The 14,498-nt window shown below is 50.3% G+C and overlaps 1 protein-coding gene across 2 annotated transcripts in view; it reads left to right on the forward strand.

Annotated features, from left to right (window-relative positions):
- EEF2K (eukaryotic elongation factor 2 kinase) overlaps positions 1-14,498 on the forward strand; it is a 63,651-nt gene that overhangs the window by 30,666 nt on the left and 18,487 nt on the right. For both annotated transcript variants that reach the window (XM_079944670.1, XM_079944671.1), the window contains exons 4-11: positions 2,123-2,183; positions 3,498-3,535; positions 3,913-4,084; positions 7,615-7,764; positions 7,996-8,128; positions 8,388-8,515; positions 9,230-9,431; positions 11,242-11,309. In XM_079944670.1, coding sequence (XP_079800796.1) covers positions 2,123-2,183; positions 3,498-3,535; positions 3,913-4,084; positions 7,615-7,764; positions 7,996-8,128; positions 8,388-8,515; positions 9,230-9,431; positions 11,242-11,309 — 952 coding nt within the window. The remainder of the gene's footprint in view (positions 1-2,122; positions 2,184-3,497; positions 3,536-3,912; positions 4,085-7,614; positions 7,765-7,995; positions 8,129-8,387; positions 8,516-9,229; positions 9,432-11,241; positions 11,310-14,498) is intronic.

The following is a 14,498-nucleotide window of genomic DNA, read 5'->3' on the forward strand; positions in this document are numbered from 1 at the left end:
TTAAAACAAAAGTCCCACATTTGAATCTCATTGGCCTGGCCTTGGTTATAGGCCGGTTACTGAACCAGTCATTGTGCCAGGCGCTTTGCTGTCACTGGCCAGGTCTAGATCACATACCACAAGCAAGAAGGTGCTGGGGGATCAGCTTCACCCAGTCCATATGTTCTGAAAATGGAGGATGGGGGTTTTCCAAAGGAAAATTGGGGTGCTGTTACCAGAAGAAAGGGGAGCAGTTGCTAGGCAGGCAGAAACAGTGGAGCCCTCTCCACCTTTCTGCAGTGTGTTCCTGCTCCCACCTTGTGAGGAGATGGGTTAGAACCTAGTGTGCACCTTTCCCCATTTCGGAGGCTGACATCCTAGTGGGCTCTGGGGTCTGTGCCGGCAGCTGAGGTCAGCATCGTCGGGGCCCCAGAAGGCCGGGTTGCGCACTCTGTTCCTTCCTGCCTATAAACGCAGCGTGGTGGCTGGTCGGTGACATCTGGCCTCCAGGCTGAGGACACCAGGCTACCAGGGAGGCCCTTGGAAAAGCAGGACTCACGTGCTGGGCTGGTTCTGTGTGTCCCTGAGCTCCTTGGGGGCCAGGGACCAGGGGCTGCGCCGAATTGTGTTTATTTCTTAACCATAGTAGCTGATTTCACCTGCCCTGGCTGCCAGCAGAGGGAGGTCAGGCACTGATGGCCAGAATGTCCAGAGGTTTCTAAACTGGAGGCTTCCACCTCTATTGCTGGTTTTTAAAGAGCTCTGCTGCAAGCCAGCCCTTTACTGGGACAGATTTCCTTGTTCACGTGGGTTGTACCCAGGCTGGTTAAGAGCAAGTTCTGTTTGAAACCGACCTGGGTTTGAATCTTGGCTCTCAGGAAGGTTTTTTCACCTCTCTGAACCTTGGTTTCCCCATCTGGAAAGTGGGCACAATATTTGTACGGATCTCACAGGGCTGAGTGATGGTTGATGGAGGAGTTCCGTGTAAGCACTCAGCATACGGTGAATGCTCAGTGAACTCAGAGCAGCTCTGTCCTCGGTAAGGTTAGTGATTGTGAAGGACAGTTAAGACCCTTCCAGTGTTGCATGTCTCTGCCCTCCCCCAACTTCTGGGCGCCTCTCAGCTTTCAGTCTGTTTGGAAGTGAGGGAAGACGACTTCCTTTACCTTGGCCTCTACGTAGTAGTGCTAACAATGATTGCTGTTATTTATTGGCACCGGACTGCCACGGGCTGGTGCCAGCAGGTGTGTGGCTCTGACAAGCCTTCCTCCCCACCCTGGGCCTGGGGTGGGTTAACCGCCAGGCCTCTGCTTGTTTCTCAGGCTCTGAAAAGGCTGTTCCCACGAGCTGGGAGGTTCTGGAGTCTGTCGCCCCTGAGGGAGGGCCAGGGAGGCATCTGCTAGAGCTAAGAACACCTCAGCCCTGGGGGAGGTTTAAGATTTTAGGGATTTACTGAGCCAAGGAGCTTCCTACCAGGCAAACCTGTTAAGGCCCAGCCAGGCCTAGGGGCAGATTTGCTCTGGAAAAGAGGATCCCTGGGAAAAGAGAGATGAAAATGTTCTGGAACCCTCTCCATCCCTCTCTGCCTTGGGTGTGTATCCGGCAGCCCCTTTCCTGGTTGGACTCAGAGGCAGGACCCTCCCCCCAGCCCTGCCTGCACTGGGCCTCACACCGGCAAGAACGAGGATGCTGCCACCTCCCATCCTGGGACACGCCATTCATTATCTAGGCCAGTTATAACAAGGATATTTACTTATTCAACTGTTCATCCACCATGCGTTTATTAAGCCTCCCCTGTCCCAGGTCCTGTTCACTGGCCTGCCTTTGTGGAGTTACAGTCCGGTGGGGGAGCCAAATAGGTAGGGAGCAAGCCCGCCCACTGCACAACTGTAAGCTCTGGGGGACATGGTGGAGAGGGAATAGCTGCCTTTGACGAAGGGGCAGGAGGCCAGTGTGGTGGGGACCTGGGAGGGAGGGGGAGTGTCCACAGACCCAACCCAGGAGGTCAGGTGGGCCTGTGGGTAGAGAGAAGATTTGATCCCGAGGGCATTGGGCAGCCCAGAAAAGTCTTCTGCCTTCAGCTAGTGAGTGACAGGATCAGGTAATGGACGCTGCGCCCTGGGGTGGGTTCTGGTCTCTGCAGGTACAACGCTGTCACCGGGGAGTGGCTGGAGGATGAAGTTCTGATCAAGATGGCGTCTCAGGTGAGCAGAGCCTCGAGCCCAGTGTAATCAGGGATTGCTTCCTCTCCTCCACACCCACTTTATTTTATTTTTTTTAACTTTGGCGGATTCTTTATAGTACTGTATATTTATTTTATTTTTTACAACAGCTTTATTGAGATATAATTCACACACCATACCCCACACCCATTTAAAGTGTACAGTTCAGTGGTTTTTAGTATAGTCACAGAGTAATGCAACCATCACCACGATCAGTCCCAGAACATTTTCACCATCTCTAGAAGAAACCCCGTACCTACCCATTAGCAGTCAGTCTCCAATTCCCTTATCTGCCCCAGCCATGGGCAACCGCTAATTTATCTTCTGTCTCTGTATATTTACCTATTCTGGGCATTTCATGTATTAATCATATATATCAAAAGATTCTTCTTGACACTCTTATTGAAAATCGGTGAACCGTGAATGTGTATATCCGTTTTCAAAACTTACAGGTCACCACCTATTACTTTTCATCTAACAAGGTGAACTCAGTGGGTTGCAAGAAAAAGGAATCAACTAGAAAATAGAGAACTTCCTGCCGAGTAAGGGGCAGGATCGATCTGTGAAACATTTTGTAGTGTATCACACACTCAGAAAAGTGTGTAGCTTGATGAGTTTCACCAAGTGAACATGTGTATAACCAGCACCCAGATCAAGACACAGAATATCACCGGCACCCCCAGAAGCCCCTCTCAGCCCCACTTACTCCTCCTTTACCCCCAAGGGTAAGCACTACCCTGAATTCTATCACCCGAGATTGGTTTTGCCTTTTTGTACTCTCTATAAGTGGAACCATACCGTATATGTATAGCTCAACATTTTGTCCATGAGGTTTTGTACATGTTTTTTCTAGAACTGTAATTTGTTCATTCTCATTGCTGTATAATATTTTGTCAAGCAAATAGACCTGATTGATCGATCCATTATACTGTCGATGGACATTTGGGTGGTTTTGCTTTTTTTTCTGTTACAGACAGGGCTACAAAAAACATCCTTTGACATGTACTGTCTCTACCCCCACCCCGTCACCCCCATAATATCTTCACCCCCTGAGAGTCTTCTGCTCAGCTAGGCGGGGAATAGGGTGGTCTCATCAGTCCTGCAGCCTCCAGGCTGGAAGTTCTATGAGGGCTTGGTGCTGCAGTAAAGGAAGGAGGGCCCAGGGATTTTAGGGTCGAGATGAGGTCCAGGGCATCGATTTGGTGGGTGACGTCCAAGGGGAAAATCTCCTCCTGGCTCAGGGTAGCCTCTGGGTGGGGTGTGGGGACTGATAACCCGCTGTGTGATGTCTTTCAGCCCTTCGGCCGGGGAGCAATGAGGGAGTGCTTCAGGACGTAAGTGACTCAGCCTGCCTCTCGGGGCCCTGCCCAGACTCCCTCAGGCTCCTGAGAGCAGGGGCACTGTGACATTTCCAGTCAAGAAATGGAGACAGTGGCTTCTCTTCTTGTAGCCCAAGCTCCTCTCCATCTGGTCTCCGTTGGACCACACGTTGGGACCGGCTGTGGGGATGGGCTGGAGGAGAACAGGAAGTATGTCCCTTAAGCCCCATTCGCAGCTCTTTGAAGGATGCTGTGGGGTGGGGAAGCCCCTCCCACCTCTTGCATTTTGTTCCTGGCTCTAGCCAGCCGGGTCAGGCAGGGTCTTCCCATCCTGGGGACTAGGGCTGGGATCCAGAACACCCAGGCGGGCCCCCTGATGCCTCTCCCCTCAGGAAGAAGCTTTCCAACTTCCTGCACACTCAGCAGTGGAAGGGGGCCTCCAACTACGTGGCAAAGCGCTACATCGAGTCCGTGGACAGGGACGTGTACTTTGAGGATGTGCGTCTACAGATGGAAGCCAAGCTCTGGGGAGAGGAGTATAATCGGCACAAGCCCCCTAAGCAGGTGTGTGGCACCCCTGTCTGCCGCCCTCCAACACCAGGACGTATCTGGAGATGAGGACGATGGAGGTGCCTGTCACAGGCTTCCTTTTTCACCATCTTAGCAGCCGCTGATAACAACCATCATGTATTGAGCCTGATATGTCAAGTACTCTACATGCCAAGAGTTATTGATTTCTGAAAACAGAGGTCTGAGGTTGTTTGAGGTCGGAATGTTTTTATTCCATTTACAGATGGGATCCATTAGTCAGGATTTTTGCTTGCAAATGACAGAAACCCACTCAAACGGGCTTAATCCAAAAAGGGAATTTATTGCCTCCTATAACTGAGAAATAGTGCTGGCTCCAGGTGTAGCTAGATCCAGGACCAAATTGAAGTTGTTGGGAATCTTCCTCCAGCTCTAGTCTCAGTGTTCTGTGTTGGCATCACTCTCAGGCGGCTTTTCAGCTTGTAGTGACATGTTAGTCCCAGTAGCTGCAGGCTCCCTTTCCGTTTCTCGGCAACCTTGATGGAATGACATGTTTTCCCGCAAGTTTCAATGAGTCTCAAAACTGGGTTTCTTTTTTTTTTTTTCTTTTTCTTTTTTTGGCCATACCGCACGGCATGTGGGGTCTTAGTTCCCCAACCAGGGTTCAAACCCACGTTCCCTTTGTTGGAAGCACGGAGTCTTAACCACTGGACTGTCAGGGAAGTCCCATGGGTTTCATTGGCTTGATTAGGTCAGGTGCCTATCACTGAGCCAATCACGATGGCCAGGGTGTGGGAATATGCAGATTAGGCAGGCCTGAGCCTTGTACCCACCAGCAATATGGGTTCTTCCACCCAGACTAGGTGGACTGAGATTGGTGGCTCCCAAGGAAAAGCAGGAGAGGGAGTGGGGAATGGATTCCTTCCTTATCTGCCCCTGGGGAACCTAGGGCACAAAGGGGTTAAGTGTCTTGCCCAAATGGGCAGGGATGGAGCCAGGGCTCAAATCCAGGCTTTCCAAGCCCCTGCTCTTGGCTTCTTCACTTGAGCCCCCAGGGTATTGGTGACCTGAAGCCAAGCAGAACTTCCTGTTGCCTGCAGGCATTTGAGGAAATAGCGCCCCGGGCCTCTGCCCTGCTTAAATTCACAGCTCAGCTCTCCTACTGTTTGTGCACCTGCTAGCTATAAGGTACCATCTTCTGAGTGCCTAGGAGAGCCACACTTCCAGGTAGCCAGCAGAACTTATTGAGTGCCTACTGTTTGCAGAGCCCTTGATTAAGTGTCCTTGGTGTGGATACAAAAAGCCACACTCCCACCCTCGGGGGTTGTGTCCTCTTTAGTAATTCAGTACACTCAGGCCTGGCCACTTTTTCCTTCCTCCCTAAGCTTGTTTCTGCCTCAGGACCTTTGCACTGACTGTTCCTGCAAGGCTGCATCACTGCATCTCCTCAATCCTGCTCACGGTTCAGGTCTCAGCTCATGTCACCTCCTCAGCTAGGCTGTGCTAACCCATCCTAAATGAAGTGACCCACCGCTGCGCCCTCTGTCATGTCACTTTGTTTTGGTTTCTTTTTTTTCAGAGCAGTTGGCACCGTCTGAAAGGGTCTTATTCATGTAGTTAATATTTCAGTTGCTTCTCTCCCCCGAGGGCAGGGATTTTATCTGTCTTGTTCAACTCTGTCCGAGTGCCTAGGTGCTCAGTGAATAATAACGTGGTTGAATTGATGAAGGGAGAGGAATGTGGTTGTTTGAGGAGGACCTGGCTGTCCCCTTGAGGATGTATCCTCGCCACTGACCCTCACCCAGTTGCCTTCTGCTCAAGCAGGTGGCCCTGCAGCAGGCTTCCTGGCAGACATGGAGCCAACTTTTGGAACAGGAACCCTCTGGGAACCAGCCGCTCCTTCCCCCCTGTCTGGTTCTCAGAACTGAGGCCACGTTTGGGGAGGTTCTCAGCTCTCAGCTCTGGGGCCCTTTGGCCTCTGCAGTTGTTGTCTGCCTGTCTGGTGACTCAGCCAAGCAGTTTCCTGGGTGGTCATTTCCTTGGGAAACCCAGGCCTGGCTCCTGTTGTGGGTGGCGTCAAGGGAACAGGGTGCCGTGGCTATGATCTTGTGTAATAGATAACGAGTTAGAGTTTCAGGTTTTCCCTGCTCTGCTTTACAAACATACACAGTACTTACATGTTTTCTTCTGAGTACAAAGTTAAACGTATACTTGGTGCAAAATTTAGCAAGGAATGTCTGGGTTCCCTGTGAGTCCCCTTTGCAGGGAAAGAACCACTCTTACGGTTTGGTATGTATCACTCTAGACTTGTGTCTGCTGATAATAATGACATCGGCAAATGTTGACTGCCTCTTCCCTGTGCCAACAGATTTCATCCTCTTGCCCATTCCACAGGTGAAGAAACTCAGGCACAGAATGGGGAAATAACTTGCGCAAATTCACTGTATTAGCATGAGGCACAGGTTGAGTTGCTTAACAGACAGACCCACAGTTGTGTGCTAACTCGAAATGGTTTCCTTTTGTCTCATCTAACAATCCCGCTTTGGTGGGGTCTCAGGGTGGGCTGGTGCTTTACCTGCTCAAGGCATCCAGAGGCCTGGTTCCTTCTGTCTTGTTGCTCTGCCACCTGCCGGGAGTTGCCCTGGACTACATGGTCAGATCTGGCTCCCTGGCAGATGTCCACCTTACAGCCTCAGGAAGGCCAGAGGAGGAGAGGGCAGGCTGGAGTTGCATCATCACTGCTGCTTGCTTCCTATTGGCCAGGCTTAGTCACATGGCCACACTTAGCATCCAAGGGAAGCCAAGCGATGCCATCCCTACCGAATGGCTGTGCATCCTGTTAAAGCTCAGGGATGCGGGGCTGTCTTAGCCCATTTGGGCTGCTGTAACAAAACACCACAGAATGGGTGACTCAAAAACCACAGAAACTTGTTAAGTCCAAGATCAAGGTGCCAGCATGGTCACGTTCTGGTGAGGGCCCTCTTCCTCGTTCATAACTGGAATCTTCTTGCTGTGTCCTCACATGGTGGACAGAGTGAGGGAGCTCTATGGGGTCTCTCTCTCTCTCTTTTTTTTTTTTTTTGCGGTACGCGGGCCTCTCACTGTTGTGGCCTCTCCCGTTGCGGAGCACAGGCTCCGGACGCGCAGGCTCAGCGGCCATGGCTCACGGGCCCAGCCACTCCGCGGCACGTGGCATCTTCCTGGACCGGGGGACGAACCCGTGTCCCCTGCATCGGCAGGCAGACTCGCAACCACTGCGCCACCAGGGAAGCCCTATGGGGTCTCTTTTATAAGGACACTAATCCCATTCATGAGGGCTTCTCTCTCATGACCTTATCACCTCCCAAAGGCCCCACCTCCTAATACCATCACCTTTGAGGGTTGAGATTTCAACCTATGAAATTTGGGGGGATACATTGAGGCCATAGCAGGGGTTTTCATTCTCAAAGGAAAAGGGGAGTGGATTCTGGGGACAGTCAGCAGTTTCAGCCTTTCTGCTCCAGCCTCTTATCAGAGGAGGGTTCCGCTGGGCCCTCCCTCTGACCCCCCTTCCACCTTCCCGCCAGGTGGACATCATGCAGATGTGCATCATAGAGCTGAAGGAAAGGCAGGGCCGGCCTCTCTTCCACCTAGAGCACTACATCGAGGGCAAGTACATCAAGTACAACTCCAACTCAGGCTTCGTCCGTGATGACAACATGCGCCTGACACCGCAGGTGAGGCCCCTGCACACGCCCGTGCCCCATCTCAGCAGACCTCGGGTCCCTCCGAATTAGGCAGGGCTCCTTCCTTTGTCTTTGCCTCTGTACAACTCCTCCCTGCAGATAAAGGCCCCCAACATGGGCAGAGGTGGGGTGTTGAAACCTCTCAGAGCACTGCCTGCCAGCGTTTGTGCAACCCATAGCCTGGTCTCTTGTGGTCACCTTTTCTTTCATGTCACCCCACAGGCCTTCAGCCACTTCACTTTTGAGCGTTCCGGCCACCAGCTGATTGTGGTGGACGTCCAGGGTGTGGGTGACCTCTACACCGACCCACAGATCCACACCGAGAGGGGCACTGACTTTGGAGATGGCAACCTAGGTAGGCAGGGAAAGCCAGCATGTCCACGGAGACCACACTCCCCACAAAATCTCCGGGCTCTTTGTTCACCCAAGAAAGCAGGCCGAGGTGATATATGGGGCGCCCCAAGATTGTGGAGGTGGGAGCCTGGGGCCTCTGGCTCCTGCCAGTTTAGCATGTTTTACGCCTGCCCCTGCCGCATTTAGGGTGCTCAGTACCGTCCTGCCCCCACCCCAAAGCAGAGCAGTGCTCCAGAACCCCTGCTCTGTTGTGTCCGCAGGTGTCCGCGGGATGGCTCTCTTCTTCCACTCTCATGCCTGCAACCGGATTTGCAAGAGCATGGGCCTCACTCCTTTCGACCTCTCCCCAAGAGAGAGGGACGCGGTGACTCAGAACATCAAGCTACTGGTGGGTACCCAGCGTGAACCTGCTCGGACTGGCAGGGCCCTTCTGCTGGCAGGACCCGCAAACTGTGTTTTCTGTGTGCTGGTGGCTCAGGCCTTGCAATGCTTAATTCAAGAGTACTGGGGCCGGAAGACTCTTAGTCCTGCCTGTGTCCCTCGTCCCTCTTGAGCCAGTGCACACAGCCCTCCTGAATATCTCCACTAACAGAGGAACTGGGGTCTGCTTGATATAGGCCCATTTTTGCCCAGAGTGAGGGGACCAGGTATGTACAGATAGTGAGTGGGGTGTGTGGAATGTGGTTCGTGTGGTGTGTTGACAAACGGCTGGACTAGACTCGGACCTGGCTCACTGAGTACCTCGCCGTGTCCAGGATGTACCCCCATCCCCACCCCCACTGCATGGACCAGATATAAGACAATATTGTCAAAGAGCAGCTTGGGATTCTGGAATGTATCCCCCAGCTCAGGGCTGTAAAGCGTGGGCAGCGCTTCTGGGAATGCTGGCCCTCTGAGCTCCTGTTCCGGTTGCCCCTTCTCAGAGGCCTTTGGGTTAAGCCCCCACTGATTCGTTTCAGGTTTTCTGCCAGTCCCTTAATAGGCACAGGTGGGTGCTGTGGCTGAAAGGGCCTCAGGTTTTGAGGGAACAATAGGCAACAGGAAGAGCCCCACTTTCCCAGAGGGTGCCTGTGTGACGTGCATGTCCCTGTTATTTCTCCAGCAATCAGCGCAGACCATCTTGAGGGGGACAGAGGAAAAGTGCGGGAGCCCCCGGGTGAGGACCCTCTCGGGGAGCCGGCCCCCACTGCTCCTTCGCCTCTCAGAGAACTCTGGAGATGAGAACATGAGTGACATAACCTTTGACTCTCTCCCTTCCTCGCCATCTTCTGCCACGCCGCACAGCCAGAAACTGGACCACCTTCGTGAGTGATGGTTTGGCCCCTGGGCATTGTGATTGGAGGGGACGAGCACAGGTAAAACAGGGCTAAACTGGCTTTCACTTATGTTAGAAAATCAGACATGCCAACCAAAAAGATTGAGGGCCCAGATGGTTTTACGGGTGAGTTCTTTTTAATAAACTTTCAAGATGCAGTCATCCAAATGCTGTAAAAACAGTCTTTGTTGCAGAAAACAAGGTAACATTTTTCAGAGTGTTTTATGAAATTAGCGAAAACTTTTATACCAAAATTTGACAAAACACCAAAAAAGAAAACCATATCCCAACCTCAGGTATAAATATACAAGGCAGGGCTTCCCTGGTGATGTCGTGGTTGGGAGTCCGCCTGCCAATGCAGGGGACACGGGTTTGAGCCCTGGCCTGGGAAGATCCCACATGCTGTGGAGCAGCCAAGCCTGTGCGCCACTGAGTCTGCGTTCTAGAGCCCGCGAGCCACAACTACTGAGCCTGCGCTCTAGAACCCGCGAGCCCGCACACAGCAACGAGGACCCAATGCAGCCAAAAATAAATTTAAAATTTAAAAATAAATAAATAAATAGATATACAAGACAAAAATTCTAAATAAAGTATTAACAAATAAAAACTAGTATATTAGGGAATTCCCTGGCGATCCAGTGGTTAGGACTCCTCACTTCCACTGTAGGGGGCGTGGGTTCAATCCCTGATCAGGGGAAAAAAAAAGACTAGTACCTTACAAGAATAGTCTGTCACAGCCAAATACGGTTTTTGCAGGAATCTGAAAGTTGTTCAGTGTTCAGAAACCAATTAACATCATATGAACAGGTCAAAGGAGAAAAATGGGCATCATTATTTCCGAAGTTGAAGTGACAGAGTTTGCTCGTGATATGGAGGCGGGGTCTGCAGGAAAGACGGGAGGCAAGGCTGGCTCCACGGTTTTGATCTGAAGAACTGGCAGGATGATGGGGCCATTTATTCAGCCGGAGGAGGCCCCAGGGAAGCAGGAGAGGAGGATTTTAATGTCAGATATTAAAGAAGCCTGTAAATCACCACTGGAAGGCCTGGGGAATAGTCTGAAGCAAGAGTTGACAAACCTTTTCTTCAGAGGCCAGAGAGTAATAAATATTTTAGACTTTGTAGGCCATGTGGTCTCTGCACTTGCAGCATAAACGCAGCCACTGACAGTACTTAAAACAAATAGATGCGGCTGTGTTCCAGTAAAACTCTATGGACACTGAATTTTAAATTTCATATAATTTTCACATATCACAAAATATTGTTCTCCTTTTGACTTTTTTCAACCATTTAAAAAATGTAAAAAGCATTCTTAAAAACCATATGCGAATAGGAGACAAGCCAGATTTGGCTAGTGGCAGCTTGGGACAGGAGATAAAGACTGGGAGGGTTGGTTTTTAAGCCATCTAAGGCTTCTCCCATTTGTAGCTACTCATGGGACCCCAAGTATACAAATGGCTTTCCTTCCTTCACAACTGCACCTCACTGAGGTTTGGCCGTAGGTCAAGCACATGGCGCTTGTCAATACATGACACAATTGTGTTTACATTATGACAACCCAAGGAGGCACACCTGTTAAGCTGCTCGCTCAGGACCCCACAGCTGGCGAGTAGAGACTCTGGGTAAGTTCTCGAGGAAGAATTGTGTCCCCCCAGGTGCTGACCACATACATTCTTCACCCATTTTTGTACTTTATAAATTTAAAATAAAAAAGGCTTGGTGGCAGCTGTAGGCTGTAGGTGGGTCTTGTGAACTGTTCCAGCGATGGAGCTGGTGCCTTCCTCCATTTTCTCCCTGCTCAGATTGGCCTGTGTTCAGCGACCTCGATAACTTGGCACCCCGAGACCACGACCCTCTGGACAACCACCGGGTGAGTAGAGCGGGTGGAGGACCAGGGTGGGGAGGAGGGGCCTCCCTCCCCCAGGAACTGAGGATGAGACCTCAGATTCAGAGGTGGGTAACCCAGGTCTGCTCCGGACACTGGGAGCAGGATACAGGTGCACAGGGGGGAGGGAATCCCAGCCTCCTGCCCAGGGCAGCATTTTGTCTGGGAAGAGCTGGGTCTATTCCAGTTCCTGGAGGTGGTTAAAGCAGAGAGAATCCAAGTCAGCAATAACACAACCTTCCGGTACATGCTGGGCTTGGCCCTGGGTTTGGTTTGGCCACACGTTGTGCGGCCAAGCTATCTCGGGGGACAGGGGGCTATGTTGGGTCTCCGATGTGTAACTTATAGCAGAGGTAGCTGTGATGCTCACAGCTTGGATAAGCAGAACAGGTTTCCTGCAGCCTCTGCGTGACTAGCAGTAAGAAGCTGTAGATGACATCTTTGCATTCAGACAAACATATATTATGGTGTCAAATTAAAAATTCATTAGAATGTTTTAAACAGACTTCACAGACACATCACACTTGCACAGGCCACAGCATCTTAAGCTGCACTCTCAGCTCCAAAGGTTCAACTTCGCTCCTGACGGCTTTTCAGAGTTCTTGAGTGGGAACAAAAAACAGCAATAGCTGACACATATGGAATCATCACTACGGGCAGACACTGTTTTAAGAGCTTGGTAGATAATTCTCATCTAATCCTCACAACAACTTATGAGATAAGTAGATAATAGTTTTTATTCCTTTTAGAATAGGTTTTATGTTTTACTCTAGAGCTAGGATGAATTTTAGAATTTCAGCGTAGGTTGAAAAGGAAAAGATTCAGAAAATTACAAGGTGAAAAGTCTCCCTCCCACCTGTCCCCTCAGCCACCTGCTTATCCCCAGCATTAGCAGCTGCTTAGACAGTGCCCTCATTATCCCTGATTTAGAGACGGGGAAACTGAGGCACAGAAAGGTAAGCCACTTGCTCATGGTCACTCAGTGATGGAGCCAGTGTTCAAACCCAGGCCATCTGGCCTCGAACCCACCCTCTGTACTGCTGCCCTTTGCTTCTATTCTCCACCATTTCTCAGATGAGGACACTGAGGTTTGGAGAGGTTAGCTGCCTTGCTCAAGGTCTACCTGGGGAGTGCAGAGCTGGGGTTTCAGTGAGGCTCTCTGTTGCCCGGCTTGGGAGTGGTTCCCAAGGGTGGGACACGGGGCCCAAGGTCATGCAGAGAGTGGGTGCGAGGAGGGGGCTGCCCGGAGCTTTTAGGTATAGCCTGTAATCCAGTTTCAAAAAAAGCCTTTCACTCAGCACACTGAACACTTCAGTTTGGTTGTCTGTAAATTATACCTCAATTTAAAAAATTGAAATAGTTAAGCTATTTGGCTCACACAGAACAAAGACCTGGGAGAGGGCGGTAGGAAGCCTGTGGTGCTTCTAGAAACCAGGGCAGGGGCCTTTTTAGAATAACGCATCTCCTTTGGGTGGAGTGGATCCTGGCCAGACCAGAGGCCAAGGATTCCATTGTGTATGTTCCATGGTGCCCATCTGTCTAGGAGACTGATCCAGGTTTTACATTTATGGTAGTGATACCAAGCTTCTTTTAAAAATATATTGACTTAAGGGCTTCCCTGGTGGCGCAGTGGTTGAGAGTCCACCTGCCGATGCAGGGGACACGGGTTCGTGCCCCGGTCCGGGAAGATCCCACATGCCGCGGAGCAGCTGGACCCGTGAGCCATGGCCGCTGAGCCTGCGCGTCCAGAGCCTGTGCTCTGCAACGGGAGAGGCCACAACAGTGAGAGGCCCGCGTACCGCAAAAAAAAAAAAAAAAAAAAAAAAAATATATATATATATATATATATATATATATAGTCTTAAGTAAAATAAAGTGGTTTATTTAAAGTCTTAAGTAAAATAAAGTGGTTTATTTAAAGAAAAATAATAAAAGAGAAGTATGAATTCATGAGAAGAGTTTTATCTGGAGGAGGAAGAGAATGGGATGCGGAGGGGACTCATAAGAGGTCTAAATTTTAACAGCAGTGTTTTAACTTTTAGAAATAAAAGATCTAAAGTAACTAAGGCCTAGTGTTAAGAGTTGACAAAACTTGGCAACAGGTGCACAGGAGTTCATTTTAGGATTCTCTGTTCTTATTTGTGTGTTTGAAATGTTTCTCAGTGGAATGAAGGAGGAAAAAAATAGAAGTTTTAGCCGAACAGTGATGCAGGTGACATGTGGATATGGCCAGAGCTCAACGTTGGTAGACAAATGACTGACGTTTTAGAGATTCTAAATTATACCAGGTTCCTTTTCACAACAGAACTCAGATCTAGAAGAATAAAACATATGCCCAGGTGATGTGTGCGGTTTTGGCAGAGGGCTTAGTTGTAGTAAATAATTGTTCCCAGGGCTGCATTTTTTTTTTAAACATCTTTATTGGAGTATAATTGCTTTACAATGGTGTGTTAGTTTCTGCTTTATAACAAAGTGAATCAGCTATACATACATATACATATGTCCCCATATCTCCTCCCTCTTGCGTCTCCCTCCCTCCCACCCTCCCTATCCCACTCCTCTAGGTGGTCACAAAGCACTGAGCTGATCTCCCTGTGTTATGCGGCTGCTTCCCACTAGCTATCTATTTTACATTTGGTAGTGTGTATATGTCCATGCCACTCTCACACTTTGTCCCAGCATACCCTTCCCCCTCCCCGTGTCCTCAAGTCCATTCTCTAGTAGGTCTGCGTCTCCAATGCTGCATTTTTATCCATGGGTCATATCCTTTAAGCCAGGCTTTGTTTTTCTGCCTGTGAAATGGGTGAGTCACTCTTAACAATGGCACTTACTACGATCCACACTCTGAGTGTGACATCTCATTGCATCCTCACAGCCGCTTGATGTAGGTAGCTATAATGAATGCCCATAGCTAGGGAAACCAAAGCTCAGAGAGGCTGAGCAGCTATCCAGAGTCATAGCTGGTGAGTTACAGAGCTCGGATTTGAGCCTAGGCAGTCTGGCTCCAGAGCCCACATTCTTCGCCACTATTTTTTTACCGCTCCCTTGTCACCCAACCAGCAAGGGTAGGAGGAAGAGAATGTTGTGGGATGATGGGACAAAGGAGAGAAAGCAAATGGCTGGGATTCCAGATATCACCACCACCAGGTACTCAGAGGACCACTGAGACCCTAG

This window comes from Stenella coeruleoalba (genome assembly GCF_951394435.1).
Source record: "Stenella coeruleoalba genome assembly, chromosome: 15".
Taxonomy (NCBI): domain Eukaryota; kingdom Metazoa; phylum Chordata; class Mammalia; order Artiodactyla; family Delphinidae; genus Stenella; species Stenella coeruleoalba.